The sequence below is a fragment of the Caretta caretta genome, chromosome 7 (genome assembly GCF_965140235.1).
Source record: "Caretta caretta isolate rCarCar2 chromosome 7, rCarCar1.hap1, whole genome shotgun sequence".
In the NCBI taxonomy this organism is placed as follows: domain Eukaryota; kingdom Metazoa; phylum Chordata; order Testudines; family Cheloniidae; genus Caretta; species Caretta caretta.
Window position 1 is genome coordinate 14462024 of NC_134212.1, and position 25925 is coordinate 14487948.

The 25925-nt window shown below is 40.9% G+C and overlaps 1 protein-coding gene across 9 annotated transcripts in view; it reads left to right on the forward strand.

Moving 5' to 3' along the window:
- Positions 1-25925, forward strand: part of LOC125640344 (contactin-4) — a 646262-nt gene that overhangs the window by 404674 nt on the left and 215663 nt on the right. For all 9 annotated transcript variants that reach the window (XM_075130265.1, XM_048858825.2, XM_075130266.1 and 6 more), the window contains 2 exons: positions 6397-6523; positions 7944-8119. In XM_075130265.1, the coding sequence (XP_074986366.1) occupies positions 6397-6523; positions 7944-8119 (303 nt within the window). The remainder of the gene's footprint in view (positions 1-6396; positions 6524-7943; positions 8120-25925) is intronic.

Sequence of the window (25925 nt, forward strand, 5' to 3'; positions counted from 1 at the left end):
TTCAAAGGAGTCAAAACCTTGATCTTCGCTTCTGTTTATTTTTGCTGATAGAAGAAGAGATGCCTTTTGGAGGTGAATCACTGTTTGCAACTGGCCTTAAGCTTAAGCTTGCTCTATGTTCATTTTGAGTCAGTTGTCTCTGTCTTGAGTAACAGATGCAACTCAAAAGAAATCTCTTATTGTGAAAATACATAAACAGAAAGCATAGCTTACACATGAAGGGTATTTGTATTTTCACAGAAAAGTAATAGATCTGTAAAGACTAACACAGACCAGACAGTAGATGCTGGAAAGTAAAGGATCAAAGAGAGCACCATGAAATCATATGGTAGTAGTTCTTTATAAACTTAGGTACTTTGAATCATCATTTTATAGGCATAAAAGCCTAAAAGAAAGTATAATTAAAATAATCTTATAAATGTTCTCCCCACTTAGGGCTAGATGTAAAGCTCACTGAACTCAACAGAAGGACTTCCATTGATGTCAAGGCTCTCAACTGGTAAACCATGTCCCACGCCCACTACTGATTTTAATATTATTTTAATGATACCCACCACGTGGTCTGATAGTCTTTACAGATCTACCCATCTATCAATCTTTCAGCCATGGCCTCTATCAAAATATATAGATCTATAAAAACTAACACTATCTTTTTCATTATCTTTATTTTAACAATTGCATTTAGTAAACATATACTTAGATAAGTAAGCCTTTTTGGTGTATGTTTGTACAGTGACTAGCCCAGTGGGGCTCGAATCTGTGATTGAGATCTCTTGCCATTACGGCAATATAAATAATCATAATTTTTGTGGTGAATTTAAATGCCATTGACTATTTTACAATAACAAGCATCCTGTAACAAACCTCTTCCTGCAAAATGACATAGTATAGTAAAATAAAATGTATTTGCCTTATGATATACTAGATACTGTATATATTAAATTCATTTTTTAACCAGCAATATTGTAATTTAATCAAGACTATCATATTTATGGTGCAAATAGTAGTTTTCCACATACAAGAGACAAGACAGCAATTTTGTTCTGTTTATTAATTGCTGAGTATTTAGAATTCTTTGGCCCAGATCCTCATCTGGTATAAATCAGCGTAGCTCATTTGTTACCAGATACAATCAGAGGATCATGTCCTGGTTTCAATAATACATTGGATCGTGGCAACAAGACTGTGTGGGCTATGAACTAAACAGTTTGGACTTGCTTATCTTGGCTACCCACAGGCAGTAATTGGGAAGAGAAAGAAGAAGGAAGAATAGTCACTCAGAAATAAATTTGAGAAATAAATTTAACTGGGCATCGTTGTAATTTTTCTCTCCCCCTTTTGTTCTACTTTTATGCTGACAGCTGCTCCCAGAGTTTCTCATTTATTTTCCTTAACCAATGCAATTTTCTCTTTTGAAAGCCAAGTAGTATTTTTAGCTGTGTCTGTTGTTGTTGTTAGGTAGCAGAAAAGTTGTTGTTGGTGGGGTGGAGTGGGGGGTGGGGGTAAAAGACAAATGTTAAAAGGTGTCAAGTGCATGTATTTTGGTATGTGGAAAGCAACTTGATCTCATGATCTGTCATCAACTTACACTTAATGTCATTTTGTTCTCAGCTCCCATGGGTTTGATACAAATTAATTACATCAATTAACAAAATTATTTTACCTAACTGAGGCCATTACTGCCTTTGAATTCTGTATCTTTTGTGTGTTGTGACTAGTTTCTAACTACCCAGTACAGTGCTTGCAAATGATGTAAATAGGCTGCACTTATTTCTTAGCAATACAGTGCCAAATCAAATGTCTCTAGACATTTATGAACCAGTATGGTTGAAGCTTGAAAACTGCTGTCTCGTCTGCTTTTCAAAATTGGTTCACTGGCAGAGGATGAAAGAGCAAATTATTTAGGCACCAGTCCTACAATCAGGTCCGTGCAATAACATCCTCTTCTATGGTCCCTCTCCAGCCGTGCTGCATTGCTGGTTGAACATTTGCACGGTGAGGTATTTATGACCCTCTGGCACACTGTGGTTACTTGCCCCACCTTTCATACCAGAACCACATCAGTTCCTCTGTTGGAATAAGCCACTTGAAACAGCCTTAAAAATTACACTTTGGCATCAGCCATCATACGTCCATGGGGTCTGGCAAAGACCAGCAATAAAGAAACAAGTTTGCTGTGTGCCTTTTTTATTAGTTTGAGTATCTGAGCTTAACGGCAACAATCCTCTTTTAAACATGAGGTATATTTTCTTGTGATCTTGTGACCTTTAGTATGATGTGATGCAATGTAAACTGACACACCACACTTGAAATAATGTGAAACAACAAGACAATGTGACTCAAGTACCTCTATGTGGTGTAACATAGATAATGTAGTCGATACAGTAGACATCTGCATCAGCATGGTTCACTGACTAATAGAATTACGAGGGGATAGTTTGTCTTTTCCCTATTCCAGCATGATCGATCAGTCTGTCTATGATATTTCTAGGCACCCATCACTACACTATCTGAGCATCAGGACAACACATCTATTGAAATTAGATGCTTAAAAATGCTCATTTCTGTATTTGACTATTTGGGACATTGGAGAAATTAAAATGTCCTTTAATTTTTGTTGTAAATCCAATCAGTATAAAAATTGAAGCTGTAATCCCTATGGGCCAGATTGCAATTCCCTTCCTCATGCTGCATAATTTACCACCTTTGAAGTCTATACAGGTACTCCAGGAGTAAAGGACCTATGCATATCAGAAATGAGTAAGGATATCCCAATCTCATCCTGAGGTGGTGGTGATTATTATTAGTTGTTGTTGTTATCTTTCTTTTTCTGCCAGCAACAGTGAGCTGCACACAGCTATAATTGAAGGTAGAGATTATGTGAAATGTGTTTTGAATAATATATGAATCAGTCGGACATATTTAATATGTATTTAAAAATAAAGATAAATACAACAGGTATTTGCTTAGAGCATCCCCTTTTGTGTTGAGGAGAGGAGATTTGGGAAATGTAGCTCCTTGATAATCTTTGCACAGTCTCTCTCAAATCATTACATAACAGAGGCAGAGTTTTCTTTCTGAGGTACTTGCTATAGGGTTCTTCTGACACCCCTCAAAACAATTCAGTAGAGTTCCTGAATGTATGCTAGAATTATAGGTTACCCCCATCAGCTCTACGCTCTCCCAGCTGCCTGGCCATGAGTGCCATGCATCCACTGAGATACATCTTCCTCACATATGATTGCTTCGGAGTATTATATCATAGTATTATAGTTCCTCTGCTCATTTCCAGCCTCGTTGTCACTCCTCTATGTGACTCCTTTTCTCCCACTCTCTCCAGTTCTCCTGAGAGTTCATTGAGGAGGTAGTAGGGAGTCAGAACGAGGTGGAGGGGTAATACCAGGAAGACTGGTCACCTAACCTCATGTAAAAATTATTTAAATTGTTAATTGAGTTGAGAATCCTTATCCTTAATTAGGGGATTAGCGCCTCTTAGGAGGCTTCAAGTTAAATCCATACTTAGGTCACAATCAGTAGTGTAGTTGAGAGTAAACGTGTGTAAACAGAGTCTACCTCACTTCTTATTTGTGGAATATGGAGATTAGGTTATCTTCTTTTCTTTTCTTTTTTCTTTTTTTCTTATTCCCCAATGCAACAGGAGCTCTCCAGATTCTTGTGCAAGAGTAATGGCCTGTGAAGATCCCTATTGACTTAGAGGGAGAGATCAAACTCCTTTTAAGGTCAATGAAAAGTCTCTCTGACTTAAAATGGAGTCAGACTGGGCTTTGTGACATCTAGCAAGGAACCAGTATTTATGATACTGAATAGCAAAATTAAAAACAACAACAACTGCTTGACAAAAGCAAGAAGATGAATTATTTTTGAGAGAGAAAAAATCAGAGTTTACTTTATGTTACAGTTATTCTAAAGATAATATGAAATCACTCAGAGACATGATCTATGATGGTAATGAATTTATGTTATAATACAAACTGTGTGTGTATATATCATAAACAACATTCATGTTACTTTTTGAAATACTGTTTTATGTTTAATTATGACACAGTGCTGGTGATCCCACAAGAAGTTCTTATTAATGTCTCATAAGAATTTAAGAAGCTCAGAAATTGTCTGGATCATTGTAAAAATATGAGTCCTTTACAACATTTTTAAAAAGTCTAGTTAGGTCACAATGGGAGTTTGCCCTAATTAGTAGTTTTAAAATATATTTGTAGCCTGATTTAGTAACTACTGGTCTGTATGTTTGTGAGAAACACGAGCCGTATTTGGCGTTTCCTATCAGCTATATCTAACATAATTCCTAGAAAACAAGAGAAGAAATTGTGGGTAACATTGAGTCCAACAATATATTGATAGATTTTTAACTCAGACATTGACTATGAAATCAGGACATTGTGTGGTTCAGATAAGCATGCAGAATTCAAGTGCTTTTCCAGTTCCTAACCAGGCTTATCCATCAAAGCTCTTAGGTAAGATAATTAGACCGGAAATCTTGTGATAACTTTTTTGTGAGTTTTTTTCTTTTATACTTTCAAGTTGAACTTAGGTCAGAAGTACTGCCTGCATTTTCTCCCTCACACAATTTAAATTCTGCTGCCAATTTTAGTTTAGGAGCACAGAAGCCTGAAAGCAGAAGGTGGGGATGCAAAGTTAACTGAACTTTTTTAGCTCTTCTGAAAGGTCTAGCAGTCAATGTTTGGCTGAAGGTTTGGGTTGCTTTTTATTTTCATTGAACCAGTTCACCTATATCTCTTAGCAATGCTCACCTTTAGCTCCATGCATAATAAAGATTAAAAAAAAGAAGATGGAGAAGGTTAGGAGAGCTCCTGTTGCATCGGGGAATAAGAAGAAAAGAAAAGAAGGAGAGGGCCTGGGGGAATGAAAGGATTAACAGAAGATAATAGCATGGAGAGTATAATAAATACAACCCTAGCTAGGTTTTCATCCACACTCTCCCTCCCTAATTTACTGTAGAATATTAAGAGGCTACAGCATTCTTTGCATTTCATATCGGGATGTTTTGATAAAATATCTTCACTCTTATACACCAATTTAGCACATTTTTAGTTTACATTTCGGGGGGGTCAGAAGGAAAACCACACATTTATTTCTGAAAAGTTCAGAGCCCATTTGCCATGAGCTGCACTCAGCCATTTCTGAGTAGCTAAACATACAGGCACTCGTTCTGCAATAAACTTGGGCCTGGTCTACACTACAAAATTAAGTCGACTTAACTACCTCATTCAGAGGTGTGAAAAATCCACACACCCCTGAGCAGCATAGTTAAACCGATCTAATCCCTGGTGCAGACAGCGCTAGGTCAATGGAAGAATTCTCCTGTTGAACGAGCTATCTTTCAGGGAGGTGGATTACCTATACCTATGGGAGAAACCCTCCCAGCAGTACAGGTAGTGTCTACACTTAAGTGGTCCAGCTGTGCTACTTCAGCATGTTAAGTGTAGAGATGCCCTTACCGTGGGTGAAGAGGTCTGTCCATGTGGAGTTCATTGCACGATCAGGACCATAGAAAGAAGCAGTATATGGATCTTCTACTTAGCTCTTTCACTGCTGTGTTGTATACCAGGTACATGAAACAAAATGCTCTTATGGTAATTGTTGAATGCTTATGATAATAATGATGAAAATATCATAACAGTTGATGATAATAACATAAATAAGGCTACATCAAATGGCAACTGTTTGCTTGGAGCTGTACAAGACAAAAAATAAATAAAGACAGTGTCTATGTCAAGGATCTGATAATATGAAAAGTATTTTACAATAAATACTGTGTGGCCAAAGAACCCCTTTGAAATGCCAGTATTTTAGTGAACTCTTTCAGTACAAAGGGGTTTCAGTACACAGTGGGTTAACAGTACCCAATTATCATGCAGGATTTTATCAGACCCTGTAAATACCTATGAACCTACAACTCACATTATTTTAAATATTGCATTTAAAAATGGTTTCAAAATAAAATGTTTCTTAAAGATAATGTCTACATCAAAGCATGTAAACCACACACACAAGAATAATACATTCTAATTTTAATAGAAGTATGTGTGGGCCTGAGGGGATGGGCCAGCTCACAGTCAGTTGCAGAACTGGGGCCTATGTGAAATTCAAATCTTTCTGCTGGTTATGTTTGTGATCCCTTTCGTGAAAGTCCAACAGTCTGTGCAAAGACAGCAGTATAAGAGATTGTATGATTGTAGAATAAATCTTTTGACTTCTTTTCCCAGTAAAAGTGTTGTTGCATGGTCATTTTTAGGGTGAATGATATACCAGATGCACCTCTCTCTAAGACTTTTCTTTATATTTGTTATATTAAGATATTGTACAATACCTGTCACATTTTTGTTCCATGTAACACAGATGACAGCACGCTGCATGGGCCAGTTTTCATTCAGGAACCAAACAATGTGATTTTTCCACTGGATTCTGAGGAAAAGAAAGTGAAGTTGAGCTGTGACGTAAAGGGAAATCCTAAACCAACTATCAGGTTTGTTACATATTTTGCTATTCTTTAGCATGCCTTCTCCATGATCGTGTCTCTCCAAGACACATGTCTGCATGCATCCCACCCAGAGAAGTTCTATCAGAATTTGGGGTGTGATGCATCTTTATCTGTTGGTGTGTTTTGATTTTGAATTGATACAATAGTTTACCCTTTTGTATCACTTTTAAAATCCATGAAACACACCAAATACAATAATGTAGTTAATTTGAATCCTATTCATTTATTGCTAAGGCTTCTTAAGACTTGCTTTGACACATTAAATGAGATATTTGGGATTAAAATCTTTATGCAATACATTGAATCTACCTAAAATCCCCTGAACTTTAATACGTTTAACAATCTGGTCCTTACGCCCTCTTTTTTGCCACAAAAATTGCACATTAATGCTGTGTGCAAATGAGCAGTGTGAGGTCTAACTTTCTGTGCACAGTCATGATAATTTCACAGTAAATTATCTGCATGCAGAACTGAAAATCTGTCCCTTAAGATCTATGTGCTTAACTATCTTAAAAATCTGAAAAATTTCAATAATGCTACTTATGGTTCCTAGCTTTATAATGTGCTTTGAGAACCTTGGGTGAAAGAAGCTATATATATGAAAATATGCTGTTCTGGTGATGCTGTTGTTATTACATAGAATTAATCTGGTTGTCTTAACCAATTTAACCTGGTGTCTCCCTCCCCGCCCCCACCCCCCATTTTTCTCTCTAGTGTAAATGCCCACTTTGAAACTGATTAAACTCATAAGACCCCAATCCTGTTGCTGTCTTCTGGCAATACTTAGCATTTAATGCAGTAGAATATGTTGATTCTCTCATGCAAATATATTCAAATTCCTTCCCCATAGGTTCCAATACAGGGAACTGCTCTAAGGATCTAATCCTTTATATGTTCCATCATGGGCTGCTAGAAATGGCAGTTGTAATTGGGGAGAGATTTTTTAGAAAATTTTGATGCCCCAGTTTGTTAAAACATCTGCTGTGAGTGAGTTTTCTTAAATTTAAAAGCAAACAAACAACTAAGGCAGAAAAAGAAAAGAAGTTGAGTGGTTCAAAAATTCTGTTTCTGGGGCTTCCCCTTGCAAAATGATTAATTCCAAAGACTAACAACATCAATAACAACAGCCAAAACAATAAGAGCATTAATCAAATCAGTGACTGAAATATATGTAAAGGATGTTGCTCTATAAGTGAAATATTAGAACATTTCAATGTGGTGCAGGAAACATGCATTTTCATGCTGGGTTTAAAAATAAGAAATCATGGGTTGTAATGTTTTCTGTATTTACTTTTCATGTTGCTTTAGAAACGTACAGAAATATTGATTAATGTTAGGAGAATTCAACTCCTGGAATTTTTATACTATACTATTTATACTATTTTATACACCTATATTTTTATAGGTGGAAGTTAAATGGAACCAGTGTTGACGTCGGTATGGATTACCGCTACAGTGTGGTGGGAGGCAGCTTGTTGATCAATAACCTCAATAAAACCCAAGATATTGGAATGTACCAGTGCATAGCAACAAACTCATTTGGAACCATTGTTAGCAGAGAGGCAAAACTTCAGTTTGCTTGTAAGTAGCGATTACAACCCATGGCAAATACTGAATTCTTGCAATATAATGCTGGAAAAATGGTAAGATGATGGCTTTTTTTTAACCTCATCTAATTTGTTATTCATTATTCTTTGTCATGCTGCTTGTTTTGTTGAGAACATATCTTGACTAAATCTGAGTGAGGATTGGAAATGTTCTATTTTGTGACTAGTTAACTAAATGGGCGTACAGCACAGAATGTGTATATCTGCCTAGCGATAAGAGACAGTGGACGTGTGAGTACGTGGCAGTAGGAAACATGCTACTAACACTTTTTACAAGTGAATAATAGAAATGTTCAAAAGTGATTTTTCCCTCCAATGGAAAACAAAGATTTTAAAGCTTCAAAAGTGCCCAAAGGGACATGTCCTTCAGAAGCAGCTGTTCCATAATGGCAGTTTTTATCACTCCTGTGATAGAAGATCTAGTGGGAGGTACATATCTGACAGAGTTTTTAAGTGCTGATGTAACACACCTCCTGGGTGTGGTGTTCTGTCCCACTTGTAACACCGATGGACCCCGGACCTCTGGAGCTAAATGCATGAGGCTCTACTGCATGAGCTAAAAGCCATATGGCCCTTAGCTAAAGCTGTAAAGCAGACTCATTAATCTCTAAGTGTCTCGGTGCCACTACATGGGACAGAACTCTACACCCAGGAGGTGTGTGGGTTACACTGTGTACGGGTGTATATATACACAATATTGAAATTAATGTAAAGGTGATGTGCAATACTAAGTTCTTTATATGTGCTATTTATGTATCATGTACATTGATTTATTTGATCATTTTAGAACCACCAAAGTTGCTTTTGTTTTTTCTAAAGGCTACTTTATAATATTTATTTAAGGCCTATTCAGCACTTTTGACACACCTTCATAAATGAGGAGAGCTAAATAGGTTTTAATGGGCTTGAACCTGCATTGTTTGAAGCCAGTAAGAATTCTGCATTTGACTTCATAGAGTGCAGGATGAGGGTCCTTTGAAAGGAAGATCATGGATAATAAAGAGCCATGGCCAACCTCCTTGGCTAGCAGGCATAATAGCACTGAGGGCAAGTCCCTCCTCCTTCATACCTGTAAGTTCTGAGGGCATGTCTACACAGCAGCTACACACCCGCACTGGCCCAGGCCAGCAAACTTGATTCATTGGTGGGTAGGCTTCCTGGCTTGGGCTCAGGCCCAGGCTCTAGGACCCTGCAAAGTGGGAGGCTACCAGAGCTTGAGCTCCAGCCCAAAAGTCTACACAGCAGTGAAACAGTCCTGGAGCCCGAGTCTCGCGAGTCCAAGTCAGCTGTCACAGGCCAGCAGTGGGGCCTTGCTACTTGCTGTGTCTACTTGCTGTGTAGACGTACCCTGAGAGGCTTTGTGCTGTGAAAGGTGCAAGCTATACCTTAACAATAATTTTCTTCATGTGCATTTTTGGTCAGATCTTAGTATTTCTTAAGCATAATTTACCTTGTAAGGGAAAGCTAGACTTTTAATATAATGCAATATGTTTAATGGACTGTCTAATATCTACAATTAATGTGATCCTATTCTGCAAGTAAAAGGGGTAAGATGCCAAATTTGTGCCAGATTCGCTGCACATAAAAAGGTGATTTGTAATGAGAAACAGAGCTGTGGGAAGCTAAAGTCTTCCCTCTCCCAGAGTAGTTAACAATATATTATCAGTTTTTCTTATGATCTGCTTGTGTTTTTCCATGACTGAAGATGCTCTTTCACTGTAGAGCGCTAATGAACTGCTTCCTCAAAACTCATCTAATAACATTAGATTTCAGTATGTCAAGGGGATTGTTTCATAAATATTGTTTTGGGCCTGCTTCTCTGCATATCACTTGCTTCACAGCAGCTCAAATCTTACAAATCAAGGACTTCCAATATCCATCAGGCTAAGCCTTTGCAATGTCATTATTCATAGCTAAGCACTTGAAAACAGTTTGTGCTATAATTGTATCATTTATGAAAGTCAATAATGATCTCAACTTCTAACTACCTAGAGGGTGAGAGCAGGTGTAGTAAGTTAAGAGTTCAGTGATGTAAGGCAAGGTCCTGCTCCCATCAAAATCAATTGTCAGACTCCCACTGACTATATGAATGGGAGCAGGATATGCCACTATATTCATTAAGCCATTTTGTATCAAATGACCATTAGCTGGTAATCACAAAAACAAGGCTGTATTTTAAAAAAACAACCAATCATAACATTGCATATTTATTTTCAAACATGGAACCTTAATGTCTATTGTATTTATAATTAATTGATTTAACTTTCTTGACAATAATAAATCTGGACTGTACTTGGAGTTTTGATAGATGACCAAGCATAAGATAGGCTTGACTGATTCTTAATTAAGAAGGTTGCTTTAAGATGCGAAGTTTGTTTCTTAGCACTTAAAATGGTGATGGATGAGTGTTTGGATAAATAAATTGCTCAAATTTAGATCAATTAGATTTTAATCATGTTAGGAACATTTGGATTGGAGATGGGGAGAAAAACAAGCATTTGTTAAGTCAGCCTCCGCTCTTCAGCAAAACAGTAAGTCATTCCGAGTTATATGAGCAAAGAGATTGCAACCAGAACTGGCTGAATTCTGAAATACCCACTGTAGTTTTAATTTTATTACACAAGCTCTGCCTCTGAGAAGTGTGAATCTGTTTTAATAATGCATGTTTCTGAACACTGACATTCCAAGATATGTGGATGTGCCGGTGCTATTTAATACAACAAAATCAACAATAAGAGGCACTTGTTGCAGGAACTGGAAGTCCTAGCTAATTCAAAGCACGTAACCTCTTTCCCTTATACTTTTTTCTGACATTATCATTTTTGAATTGCCCTCTGTAGGTTATTTATGGAATAATCTAAAATTATTTCCTAGCAAGAATCCACTCTAGCAGTTTGAAGTGTCTCAGTAAAGTCCATTTGCCCTCAATCCCTCTCTCTGGATTTTTTCTTTTTACCAGGGTCATTTACTCTGAATTTAACCCCTTTGTGTGGCATTTGGAGACCTAGAAACTTGCTATTATTGCACTTGCAATCTCTGCCCTACCTGCAGCTCCAGCAATTCAACTGTGGTCTCTCAAGCATTGTTACCGTTACATGTTATGACATTTTTAGCTGTGGAATACCATTTTGTTATAGAGTCCAAGACTCAGTTGTTTTACCAGCCAGCACCTTTCACTGCTTTGTCTTTAAAATGAACAATCCATTTTTCTCTGGGCTGCTCCGTATTTATGCTGTTTGTTATCTCGTTCTTATTTGAGAGCTAAGTTATTGCCAGCCCTTTTGAGACTAATACTCGCTTTTAAGTGCAAGGGTTAAATTCTGAATCCAGGGGCATCATTAAAAGATGTTCATTCTTATTTCAAGGGCTAAATTATTCTTCTCTAGCCTTTTCACTGCAGATTAAACTCTGAAATAGCTATTCAGCCTCTTGTGGAGGTCAGAGAGGGTCAGCAATTTATTCTTGAAATATGTATTTAGGTTACAAACTAATTATGATGAAAGTGCTAATATATGCCCCCAAATACTTGCTTTGTTATACATCATTAACATTTCAAATTTGTTCCTTTTTTTCCTGACATGCTAGTTGTCTCTTAAATTGAACACATTTTCAAAAAGTAAGGAGTCTGCTACACCACACTAATGGAATATGGATTAATGATTCTTTAAACCCTGTGTTTGTAGCAGTACAGATTCACCGGGGGGGAAGCCTTAAACTCTTAATATGAGACCCAACCATTGCTTTTCAAAATGATATATGAAAATACACTTAAACTAAATTGAATTGTGTGTTTTCTCTTTTGTGGAGGAGGGATAGTTTGACAATTTTATTTGCTGTACGGTAACTTGTGTTTAGAAATAAAGGGCCTGAAATCGATAGGGAGTCTTGCCTAGGTACGAAATGCAGCCCCTGTGCTGTGTTTTAAATGTATTCACCTATTCAAAGATAACATTACAAATTCTAATGGCCCCAGTTGCGCTTTCATGGAAGTCAATGGTAAAACTGCTATTGACTTCAGTGGCGTCGGATCAGGCCCTGCTAGCACATGACTGCATCACAAAGTGCCTTATCCTTCAAGGTACTGAACATGGATTACACCTGAAATTCTTAACTCCGCAAGTATTGTGCCTGATCCAACTCCCACTGACGGCGATAGAAGTCTCGCCGCTGATTTTATGGAGAGTTGGATCAAGGCCATATGGCCGAGTTTAGGAGTGAGCCCTTTGAGAAGTATGTGTGAAGGGGGAACACTGTTCAGACTGTCCCTGGGTTTAGGAATCAGTAGGACCAACCTATGGTTGAGCAGATATTTGGAAGGAGAGTGGGTGTCTCAAGACAGGAGCCTGAGGAAGTCCTTGGGAAAGATGTGCTTCCTCCATGTATACGTCACAAGATATTTCTATTAATTTTTAAATCCAGCCACATTCAGAAGTGTATTTGTAAACTGATCATCTAGTTTCTGCTTTAGAGTGCCATAATGTATGTGTATGAATGTGTGTGTATGAATTTTCATTTAAACTAAGGCTTCTTTCAGGAAAGCTCCGCTTGGGGAAAAAGTACAGGGAACTTTGAAGCTTGCCTCCCCCATGTAAAGCCTATGGTGAAAAAGGGGTGTGGGCAATCACCACATACACCAAAGAAATTCCACTTAAAGAAACACAGTTATACCTATGCCTTGACACTGCAAACCCTTTTTTGACGTGTAATTGGAGCACAAGGCTGTACTCCGGTGCACATGGGAGCAGAAGTTACACATGGGCACAAGTAACATTGAATACAGGGGGCTTGATCCTGCACAACACAGGTGCAGAGTGTTGTACATATAAGTGTAAAGTAATAGGTAATGGGCTTGGACAGGAAAGTAATAGGTAATGGGCTTACCCAGGGAGTGTGATCCTAGCACTGCTGCATGAGGCTGCCAAGTAATTCCTAGATACTAGCAAAAGTAAGATGGAAGAGGGAAGTATGTAATAAAACATCTCATTTCCATGCTGAGGATTGTCCTGTGAGTCATGGCCATTTTTTATCCGCACCTCAGGTTGTGTGTATGCTATTAACAGTAATAACAGCAAGGTGACACGTGAGCTTAAGATTTATTTCCGCTTGTCTGGGGACTCTGCTAGTTCCTAACCTTACCTGTACATAGTTACCCCTACTCAGACTTGTCCTGGAGTGCACCAGCCTTGTGCTGTGTGCTTTGACTTGCAAGATCAAGGCTTAAATGTTGTCCACAACTTTTCTAGAAGTAAGTCTCAAGCCCCCTAGCATGCATGCTCCCTTATTCTCAAGAGCATGGGGTACAAAATACTTCGACCAGTCTGAGCGCTTAATTGCTGTTCTGAGCATAAAAATTAGGTGCTCAGCTAGCCACTCCTCTCAATGACCCTTGAATGGGGTAGCACCTGTGTGACTGAGAGAAGAATGTAGGCCCCAATACCAGTTATAAAGAGACAGTTGTTTCAGGATGCAGGTCTCCTACTGCTACATAAACACTGAAGGAACATTCTGGGGCACGTGTGCAAACTACTATAGATGTGAAGACAAAGAGGAGACATTTGCTTTGTAAGAAGGTGATATTGATTCCGTGGAAAGATTCTTTAACAATGACTTCATTATTGTATCAAATGATTGACATCAGTTTTATCATTACATCAGATGGATATGCAGTAGAGTGACGGTTGTTCACTGTAATATTATTAAGTTGCCATATTGTGATTGATTTGAAAAACTGAAAAAAGCAACAGCTCTGTTGTATGTTTCAACTAATTGGAGCCTAGCTCATATGGGAGGCTAAACCTACTCTTGGTTTATTGACCTGTTGGGGTCCCAGAAATCTCCAGCAACTCATGCTTTGTGACCCCTTCCTAGCAGAAACCGTACTGTTGTAGAGAGAAACCTTCACGACAGAGCTGAAAACCCAGGGATAAACCCCATATCTATCCCCTGGAGGAATCCCAACTATCACATACGTTTTGTCTAGTCTCTTTCAATCCAGCCATCACTAACCAAAGAATGCCGATGAAACAAATTCAGTTGCCTTTATTTACCCTGAGTAGAGTCTGGGATGACTTGCAAAATAAGATACCATTCAAAATGAGTAAAAGGATTGCAGAATCAGTCCCAAAAAAGAGGGTAGCTTAGAAGGGTTGGTAAAAAGCTGTGATATTATTTCAGTTCCATTGCTTTTGTTCACAAACCTTTGTTAAATGACTTTTTTTTTTTAAATTAAATCTGTTGTTTTAAAATCCATTTGAGTTAGTGAAACGGAGGTGGAGGATGACAGTAATATCTCTGTCTCAAACACACACTGACCCACACACTCTGGCATGTATAATATAATATAATCTTACATTTCAGATAGCTCACTTTATTTTCTGTGAAGCACACAGTCTCCTAATATGATAAACTTAATATCATATTTTATTTCATTAAATGCTCAACCGTGACTTTACCACCAGGCCCAAGTAAGGTGCAGTGCATCTTAGCGCTGCCTCAGGAGCAGCCTAGGAAGGAGATTCTGACTCACGCTCATAGTCTCTCTCCCGCTTGAGCTGCTACTCTGGGGAGTCAGTAAACGGCAACCAGTCTATACCCAAGCCACTGTATGTTGCCTGGCACATTGAGGATGTGCAGCCCAGGCTCTGCCCCGTTCTGCTGCCTCCCACCTGCCTGTGCAAGGGGTGGGATTTAGCCTACTCCCTCACTGCTACCCAGGATGCTAGTAGCCAGCAGCGGGATGCAAGGGAGGAAGGGGGCCCTGATGTTGCTATGGTAGCCAGGGTAAAATTTGGCCTGAAGTACCTGAATTCTTCAACAAGATGTACAGCTAGACATGGAAAGATACAAAGGCAGTAGCTATATGCAGTAGCTTTGATTTAAAAATAAATAAATAGACTACCCACAAACTGGGATTTATTATAAACTGGCCATAAGGTGAGCCAGATGAATACATTTATTACAAACTGCAGGTACTCATCACATCATGATGATTATGCAATAAAAATCTAGAGGGACAAAAACAGCATACAGTTCATTAATCGTGTAATAGTTTTGCTTCCTTTAGTTATGAGTAATACTTTTAAGGTTGATGTGACTGAAAGATGAGATTGTATTTAAATGCATGTTTCTCTTTTTTAGTCCTGTTTGTTTTAGCTTTGGAATATTAATATATCCCACTCTGTGTGAACAGCCAGTGGCACTGGTCCTGCTGCACTATCATTTAAGCCCCAATTGAGTCCCTCTGAAATCAACACGATTTATTTAATCTGAGTCTTACTTAGTCATTTTCCCTTTTGTTTCTGGGAGTCTTCCACATGGCAGCAGGGCAGGGGGAAAAACACTTTGAAAAAGAGAAGAAAAGCAAAGAAGATGTAATTGCAAAAACACCTACATTAGCAGGAGAACTCGGATGGGTGTAGTGCCTCTGAACTCACTTTTTGTTAAACTGACTAGATTTCATGTTGATACATCCCTTTAAATGTCAATCCATAATATTTCTGGGACTGAAGTCTAAGGCTTTGCATCCTTGCATCCCTTCTTTTGGTAGAACTACTAAAAGACTCAGGATATTAAACCTATGTCATTCTTTATGCTTGTTTGTCATTAAGATTCTGCCTGTCGCTTACCCAGGTTTGCAGTGCAGGGAAGTACGGAGGGTTGGGAGGGTAAGAGGAGTCTCGCTTACCCTTTGGCCATCCATATATGAAGACTTTTCAGTCCCTGTCTTCAGGATAACTGGGATTGCTCACTCTCTGTTGCTCCAAAGATGCCTGGCACCCCTGAAGGGACTGGAAGGAAGTGAGGTTGTGTCTGCCCTGTACTACACACCAGCCATTGGAAATCAGTCATGAAAGGGGGTAGCAACAAGCGCTCTGACTCTGCATATCTGGAAGCTCTTCCTTGAACCAGAATGTCTCCCAGTGCTCTCCCTGGGGGAGTGCAGCACTGCACGGCAGGGCTGTGCCTACAAGGAACCCATAGTGAGGGACCAGACTGACTCCTCTTGGAATCAGTGAGGGATTATTACTTTCTCTTAGAGCACAATCTCTGCTCTCACTGATGTCAATGGGAGTTCTGCTATTGATTTCAAGCCTCTAATGAATTCCATTGTATATTACATTTTACCTTTGTTGCAGTGTAAAACAGGAAAATGTATGCTAATTTGTTGCATAGTATGTTTTTCACTCAAATTATACGTGTCCTTCATTGGGGAGAGGAGGTATTCTCCAACCAATGGTGTCTTTTCTGGGTGCACTTTACCTACCTAGTTCTGCATCAGATACACTGTAATCTTTACTTGTTGTTTTAAATGTAGTTCTCAGCACATCTTTTTCACCAATGACCGTCTCCTCTCTCTCAAGCAGTTGTTTTCCACATATACAACCTACCCCAAGCAGGACAAGAGAGCTCCTCAAAATAATGTTTGGCTAGTTCTGATTGAACAATGTGGAGAGACAGGTTGGAGGATGCCTCACGAGATTGTGCAATTCGACACACACCCCATCACCAGCCATGGCCAAGTCAGTCAGCTCTTCAGAGCACTTGTATTCTAATCTTGTTAATAGCAAAATTCTCATTGATCTCAATGGGAACAGGATAGGCCTAGATGTGTAGTCATGTTGCTTAATGCACTACTGGAAAGCATTCAGATTAGTACTATGATGAATGCGGTATCTGAACCTGGATAGAATAGAATAGCTTCTACCAATCGAAGACCCAATCCTGCTCTCCTTAAAATTAATAGCAAAACTCCCAATGACATCAAAGGGAGCAGAATTGGGCCCTTGAAGGGAAATAATCCTCAAAAATTTGCCTACCAGCTGAAGCTAACAAATGTAAAATGATTTGCAGATGTTTATGGTAAATGTTTTAGTATAAACTCTCCAAGATGTGTTCATTCATTATTCATGTATCGTCACACCAAGTACCTTAAAGATGAGAATGGGCGGGGCGGGACGAGAGAGAAAGCAAAGCTCATGATACTGCAGATGGTACAGGTGAAATGTGCACAGCAAAGGAGTTGTTAAGAGCAAGTACAGTGTTATGTGAGAATGAATTGCATTTGGAAAACCTGGTGCACTGGGAATAGCAAGAGTCCAAAACTAACACTTAGTTAATAGCACAATGCCAAGAGAGACCTACGTTGCCAGCAGTGCTTGGCAACAGTGAACACGCATAGTCACAAATATGCTAGATGCAGACAGACAGATAAAGCCAAGTTTTATTCTGCTGCTGAGCCGTAGGTAACAGGCTGTCAAGGTTCCTCCCCCACTCTGAACTCTAGGGTACAGATGTGGGGACCTGCATGAAAAACCTCCTAAGCTTATCTTTACCAGCTTAGGTCAAAACTTCCCCAAGGTACAAAATATTACACCCGTTATCCTTGGAATGGCCGCTACCACCACCAAACTAATACTGGTTACTGGGGAAGAGCTGTTTGGACGCGTCTTTCCCCCCAAAATACTTCCCAAAACCTTGCACCCCACTTCCTGGACAAGGTTTGGTAAAAAGCCTCACCAATTTGCCTAGGTGACTACAGACCCAGACCCTTGGATCTTAAGAACAATGAACAATCCTCCCAACACTTGCACCCCCCCTTTCCTGGGAAATGTTGGATAAAAAGCCTCACCAATTTGCATAGGTGACCACAGACCCAAACCCTTGGATCTGAGAACAATGAAAAAGCATTCAGTTTTTACAAGAAGACTTTTAATAAAAAATAGAAGTAAATAGAAATAAAGAAATCCCCCCTGTAAAATCAGGATGGTAGATATCTTACAGGGTAATTAGATTCAAAAACATAGAGAACCCCTCTAGGCAAAACCTTAAGTTACAAAAAAGATGCACAGACAGAAATAGTTATTCTATTCAGCACAATGCTTTTCTCAGCCATTTAAAGGAATCATAATCTAACACATACCTAGCTAGATTACTTACTAAAAGTTCTAAGACTCCATTCCTGTTCTGTCCCTGGCAAGAGCAGCATACAGAGAGACACAGACCCTCTGTTCCTCTCCCTCCTCCCAGCTTTTGAAAGTATCTTGTCTCCTCATTGGTCATTTTGGTCAGGTGCCAGCGAGGTTACCTTTAGCTTCTTAACCCTTTACAGGTGAGAGGAGCTTTCCCCTGGCCAGGAGGGATTTCAAAGGGGTTTACTCTTCCCTTTATATTTATGACACAGGCAAATTCAGAAGAGGTTTATTTAACAAAGGGGGTGAGGGGGAAATCACATATTGGGCCCTCCACTATGCTCCCCTCCACTGCATAGTTCAGGAAAGAGAAGGAGACAGAGATGGAAGGGAGATGAAAATTGTGGGAAGAGGAGTGGAGCAGAACTGATGGATGCGCTCTCTTTGAACTGCCAGCGTCACTGTAAAGTGCCCCCTGCATGACTGGGTCCCCTGTGAGTTTGGGGAGTATGGCTGGCAGAAGGAGGAAAGCACAAATAGGAATAACAGGATTGAAAAACAAAAAGAATATTAGAAGTGCAACATGTTAGGCTGTGGAATAGTCCCCCAAGGAGAAGTCAGGAGGCTTTCTTGCTGTGGATAGCTGAAACAAGACTGGACAAAATCCTAGTCGTACAGCAGGGAACAATCTTGTATTGGCCTCGAGGTGATTGATGGGACGGGTCTTTGGATCTAACGAGTCTTTTCTCTAATTTCTGTTGTACTATGAGCCACGTACAGCCATCCTAGGCAGTTTGATTTCTTTGGAAAAGCACAGATTTCCTGTCAGACTGTAATGCTTCTTCCACCCTGATGTGTAGAAACTGAGGAACAGAGTGAATGGAACACTGCTAGGAAGTGAGATGTGCAGCTCAGGGAGTGACAGGGCCAGGATAGCATACAGAGGAACATGTTCCCCAGGCAGCTGACCTGAGATATACTGACTTGAGGCTAGGATTCCCCTCAGATCTTTGGAGTCCCCACAGTTCACCGGAGAAGGTGTCCATTGTGCACACTGGGGATATTTCTTCATAACCCCTGTCAGTTAACCGAGAAATGTTCCCTGGATCAAGAGGGCTTATCTCCTGAGTGCATATTTATACTGTCTGTTGTAAATATAGATGCTCTTACTGGAATTGATTCTGACTTCATTTATACTGGTGTAAATCGGCAGAGTTAAATGAGGTCAGAGTCAGACCTATTTTTCCTATAAAAATTTAATCCTTTTAAAAACACTACTAAGTTAATTGCCTCAGTCTCCCGGCAGTGAATGCCACAGGTTTTCCACAGTTTTAAATCTGTTGTCTTTAATTTATTTGGGCATCCCCTTTTTCTAGTATTATGAAAGAGAAAATATAGTAATGCCTTGCTCATCGTCTCAATAGCATTCATTGTGTTTTAACGTTATGGTAGGCTACCTCTTATTGTTTTCTTTTCTAAGCTGAAATAGTTCTCATCTTCTAAATATTTAGTACAGAACTCATTGTCTGCTCACTTTCCTTATCCTCTTCAGATTTTTTTCTACTTTTCATTATAACTCTTTTGACATTGGGAGAATAACATGAGGGGGAAAGGAGTCCAGGAGAGCTGGCTGTATTTTAAAGAATCCTTATTGAGGTTACAGGAACAAACCATCCCGATGTGTAGAAAGAATAGTAAATATGGCAGGCGACCAGCCTGGCTTCACAGTGAAATCCTTGCTGATCTTAAATTCAAAAAAGAAGCTTGCAAGAAGTGGAAGATTGGACAAATGACCAGGGATGAGTATACAAATGTTGCTCGGGCATGCAGGAGTGAAATCAGGAAGGCCAAATCACACCTGGAGTTGCAGCTAGCAAGAGATGTTAAGAGTAACCAGAAGGGTTTCTTCAGGTATGTTAGCAACAAGAAGAAAGTCAAGGAAAGTGTGGGCCCCTTACTGAATGAGGGAGGCAACCTAGTGACAGAGGATGTGGAAAAGCTAATGTACTCAATGCTTTTTTTGCCTCTGTCTTCACGAAGAAGGTCAGCTCCTATACTACTGCACTGGGCAGCACAGCATGGGGAGGAGTTGACCAGCCCTCTCTGGAAAAAGAAGTGGTTCGGGACTATTTAGAAAAGCTGGACGTGCACAAGTCCATGGGGCCGGATGCGTTGCATCCGAGAGTGCTAAAGGAGTTGGTGGATGTGATTGCAGAGCCATTGGCCATTATCTTTGAAAACTCATGGCGATCGGGGGAAGTCCCAGACGACTGGAAAAAGGCTAATGTAGTGCCAATCTTTAAAAAAGGGAAGAAGAAGGATCCTGGGGACTACAGGCCAGTCAGCCTCACCTCAGTCCCTGGAAAAATCATGGAGCAGGTCCTCAAGGAATCAATTCTGAAGCACTTAGAGGAGAGGAAAGTGATCAGGAACAGTCAGCATGGATTCACCAAGGGCAAGTCATGCCTGACTAATCTAATTGCCTTCTATGACGAGATGACTGGTTCTGTGGATGAAGGGAAAGCAGTGGACGTGTTGTTCCTTGACTTTAGCAAAGCTTTTGACACGGTCTCCCACAGTATTCTTGCCAGCAAGTTAAAGAAGTATGGGCTGGATGAATGGACTATAAGGTGGATAGAAAGCTGGCTAGATTGTCTGGCTCAACGGGTAGTGATCAATGGCTGCATGTCTAGTTGGCAGCCGGTATCAAGTGGAGTGCTCCAAGGGTCGGTCCTGGGGCCGGTTTTGTTCAATATCTTCATAAATGATCTGGAGGATGGTGTGGATTGCACTCTCAGCAAATTTGTGGATGATACTAAACTGGGAGGAGTGGTAGATATGCTGGAGGGCAGGTATAGGATACAGAGGGACCTAGACAAATTGGAGGATTGGGCCAAAAGAAATCTGATGAGGTTCAACAAGGACAAGTGCAGAGTCCTGCACTTAGGACGGAAGAATCCAATGCACCGCTACAGACTAGGGACCGAATGGCTAGGCAGCAGTTCTGCGGAAAAGGACCTGGGGTGACAGTGCATGAGAAGCTGGATATGAGTCAACAGTATGCCCTTGTTGCCAAGAAGGCCAATGGCATTTTGGGATGTATAAGTAGGGGCATTGCTAGCAGATCGAGGGACGTGATCGTTCCCCTCTATTCGACCTTGGTGAGGCCTCATCTGGAGTACTGTGTCCAGTTTTGGGCCCTACACTACAAGAAGGATGTGGAAAAATTGGAAAGAATCCAGCGGAGGGCAACAAAAATGATTAGGGGACTGGAACACATGAGTTATGAGGAGAGGCTGAGGGAACTGGGGATGTTTAGTCTGCGGAAGAGAAGAATGAGGGGAGATTTGATAGCTGCTTTCAACTACCTGAAAGGGGGGTTCCAAAGAGGATGGCTCTAGACTGTTCTCAGTGGTAGCAGATGACAGAACAAGGAGTAATGGTCTCAAGTTGCAGTGGGGAAGGTTTAGGTTGGCTATTAGGTGAAGCACTGGAATGCGTTACCTAGGGAGGTGGTGGAATCTCCTTCCTTAGAAGTTTTTAAGGTCAGGCTTCACAAAGCCCTGGCTGCGATGATTTAATTGGGGATTGGTCCTGCTTTGAGCAGGGGGTTGGACTAAATGACCTCCTGAGGTCCCTTTCAACCCTGATATTCTATGATTCTATGACATGAGGTAATGCTAAGCATGGCATCCGGTCTTTATTGCTCACTCATCATATACTGCTTCACTGCAAGCCCATAAGGGCTCTTCCACAGACACAGACGGTGGTTTGTTTCCATTCCTAACAATATAAATCACATACTGTGCAACAGTGGTCCACGAACTGTATTCGCTCAGGACGTCTGACCACTAAAATGTAGGAAGTTTGGGGACTTTACTTATTAATAAATATAGTATTGAGTCAAAGCCTATCCCTTCCTGGACTGGTGTGATGGACTCTACCTGCAGAAGAGCCAAGCAAGGTCTGCTTAGAAGCCAGGATCATCACTTCTGGGACTATTTTGGCAGAGCCCATTGCTGCAGTGGCTCCTTCCATGCCATTCCAGAAAGTTAAGGTTGTAGGTGAAGAGAGACAGGCTGGGGAGGAAGCTGGGATGGAACCTGTATAAATCCCCAAATTAGTTGCACAGCAAGGGCTGGGGACAAACAGCCGATGAAGCTACATTACTGAGTTAGGGTTACCTTAATGGTTGTGGAGCACCTGGAGGGGAGGTTTCCCTCCCTCATAGATCTCAGCCCAGTTATCTGAGTTGTTTGCCTGTGGCAGCATTTACCCCTTAGTACTTATATTTTGCAAAGGACTGCATAAACATGAGCTAATTAATCATCAGAATTTATCCATGGGGCAAGTGATATTATTAGCCCCATTTTACAATTGGGGACACTGCAACACAGGTCTACCCCCCCCCCAAATAATTAGATTGGGTTAAAAATCATGAGATTTTTAAAAAAATCAAATACAGTGATTCTTTGGTCTGATTTTTGAGCCTAAGGAAAACCTTCAGTCCCAATTAGTATGTAATAATTTCATTTTGAAAATTTAGTTGTGGATGCACCAAAAATATAGGTGTCACCCTTGTTATTTAGAGGAGGGAGATTCCACTTACACACTTCTAATGTTTTGGGTTTGAGGATCTACCATGCTATCATTCTTCATCTTCCCCCAAGCCATCTCCCACACACATTTGTTTCTCTCCTAGCTATCCCCAGCCTGGGTCATAGAATCATAGAATCATAGAATATCAGGGTTGGAAGGGACCTCAGGAGGTCATCTAGTCCAACCCCCTGCTCAAAGCAGTACCAATCCCCAATTAAATCATCCCAGCCAGGGCTTTGTCAAGCCTGACCTTAAAAACTTCTAAGGAAGGAGATTCTACCACCTCCCTAGGTAATGCATTCCAGTGTTTCACCACCCTCCTAGTGAAGAATTTTTCCTAATATCCAACCTAAACCTCCCCCACTGCAACTTGAGACCATTACTCCTTGTCCTGTCCTCTTCTACCACTGAGAATAGTCTAGAACCATCCTCTCTGGAACCACCTCTCAGGTAGCTGAAAGCAGCTATCAAATCCCCTCTCATTCTTCTCTTCTGCAGACTAAACAATACCAGTTCCCTCAGCCTCTCCTCATAAGTCATGTGTTCCAGACCCCTAATCATTTTTGTTGCCCTTCGCTGGACTCCCTCCAATTTATCCACATCCTTCTTGTAGTGTGGGGCCCAAAACTGGACACAGTACTCCAGATGAGGCCTCACCAAGGTCGAATAGAGGGGAACGATCACGTCCCTTGATCTGCTCGCTATGCCCCTACTTATACATCCCAAAATGCCATTGGCCTTCTTGGCAACAAGGGCACACTGCTGACTCATATCCAGCTTCTCGTCCACTGTCACCCCTAGGTCCTTTTCCGCAGAACTGCTGCCTAGCCATTCGGTCCCTAGTCTGTAGCTGTGCATTGGGTTCTTCCGTCCTAAGTGCAGGACCCTGCACTTATCCTTATTGAACCTCATCAGATTTCTTTTGGCCCAATCCTCCAATTTGTCTAGGTCCCTCTGTATCCTATCCCTGCCCTCCAGCATATCTACCACTCCTCCCAGTTTAGTATCATCCACAAATTTGCTGAGAGTGCAATCCACACCATCCTCCAGATCATTTATGAAGATATTGAACAAAACCGGCCCCAGAACCGACCCTTGGGGCACTCCACTTGACACCGGCTGCCAACTAGACATGCAGCCATTGATCACTACCCATTGAGCCCGACAATCTAGCCAACTTTCTACCCACCTTATAGTGCATTCATCCAGCCCATACTTCTTTAACTTGCTGACAAGAATACTGTGGGAGACCGTGTCAAACGCTTTGCTAAAGTCAAGAAACAATACATCCACTGCTTTCCCTTCATCCACAGAACCAGTAATCTCATCATAGAAGGCCATTAGATTAGTCAGGCATGACCTTCCCTTGGTGAATCCATGCTGACTGTTCCTGATCACTTTCCTCTCATGTAAGTGCTTCAGGATTGATTCCTTGAGGACCTGCTCCATGATTTTTCCAGGGACTGAGGTGAGGCTGACTGGCCTGTAGTTCCCAGGATCCTCCTTCTTCCCTTTTTTAAAGATTGGCACTACATTAGCCTTTTTCCAGTCATCTGGGACTTCCCCCGTTCGCCACGAGTTTTCAAAGATAATGGCCAATGGCTCTGCAATCACAGCTGCCAATTCCTTTAGCACTCTCGGATGCAACTCGTCCGGCCCCATGGATTTGTGCACGTCCAGCTTTTCTAAATAGTCCCTAAGCACCTCTTTCACCACAGAGGGCTGGCCATCTACTCCCCATGTTGTCATGCCCAGCGCAGCAGTCTGGGAGCTGTCCTTGTTAGTGAAGACAGAGACAAAAAAAGCATTGAGCACATTAGCTTTTTCCACATCCTCTGTCACTAGGTTGCCTCCCTCATTCAGTAAGGGGCCCACACTTTCCTTGGCTTTCTTCTTGTTGCCAACATACCTGAAGAAACCCTTCTTGTTACTCTTGACATCTCTTGCTAGCTGCAGCTCCAGGTGCGATTTGGCCCTCCTGATTTCATTCCTACATGCCCGAGCAATATTTTTATACTCTTCCCTCGTCATATGTCCAATCTTCCACTTCATGTGAGCTTCTTTTTTATGTTTAAGATCCGCTAGGATTTCACCGTTAAGCCAAGCTGGTCGCCTGCCATATTTACTATTCTTTCGACTCATTGGGATGGTTTGTCCCTGTAACCTCAACAGGGATTCCTTGAAATACAGCCAGCTCTCCTGGACTCCTTTCCCCTTCATGTTAGTCCCCCAGGGGATCCTACCCATCCGTTTCCTGAGGGAATCGAAGTCTGCTTTCCTGAAGTCCAGTGTCCGTATCCTGCTGCTTACCTTTCTTCCCTGTGTCAGGATCCTGAACTCAACCAACTCATGGTCACTGCCTCCCAGATTCTCGTCCATTTTTGCTTCCCCCACTAACTCTTCCCTGTTTGTGAGCAGCAGGTCAAGAAAAGCTCCCCCCCAGTTGGCTCCTCTACCACTTGCGCCAGGAAATTGTCCCCTACGCTTTCCAAAAACTTCCTGGATTGTCTATGCACCGCTGTATTGCTCTCCCAGCAGATATCAGGAAGATTAAAGTCACCCATGAGAACCAGGGCGTGAGATCTAGTAGCTTCTGCGAGTTGCCGGAAGAAAGCCTCGTCCACCCCATCCCCCTGGTCCGGTGGTCTATAGCAGACTCCCACCACTACATCACTCTTGTTGCTCACACTTCTAAACTTAATCCAGAGACACTCAGGTTTTTCTGCAGTTTCGTACCGGAGCTCTGAGCAGTCATACTGCTCCCTTACATACAGTGCTACTCCCCCACCATTTCTGCCCTGCCTGTCCTTCCTGAACAGTTTATAACCATCCATGACAGTACTCCAGTCATGTGAGTTATCCCACCAAGTATCTGTTATTCCAATCACGTCATAATTCCTTGACATCACCAGGATCATGGAGAATTAAGGGAAGCCATCACCGTATACTTCTTAAGGGTGAGATTGTTTAGACTGTAGAAAAGCTGTTGAAGCCCTCCCATTTGAAACATTTAAAACTAAAATGGACAAAGCTTAATTAAAAGAATAATTCTTCACTGGCATGGTGATGAAGTAAATTACCTAATAGGGTCCATCTTTGATATCTATGAACCAAATAATTTCTAATGGAAGTTTTAACCCTCCATTTTAACATCTCTTGGGTGTATTCTCTAATTAGATACAACTTTAATACAGAAATGTATATGCTTCTGTTGCTTGGCTTGTATTCTTATTATTCATACTTAACTCTCCGAACTGATTTTGATATTCAAAG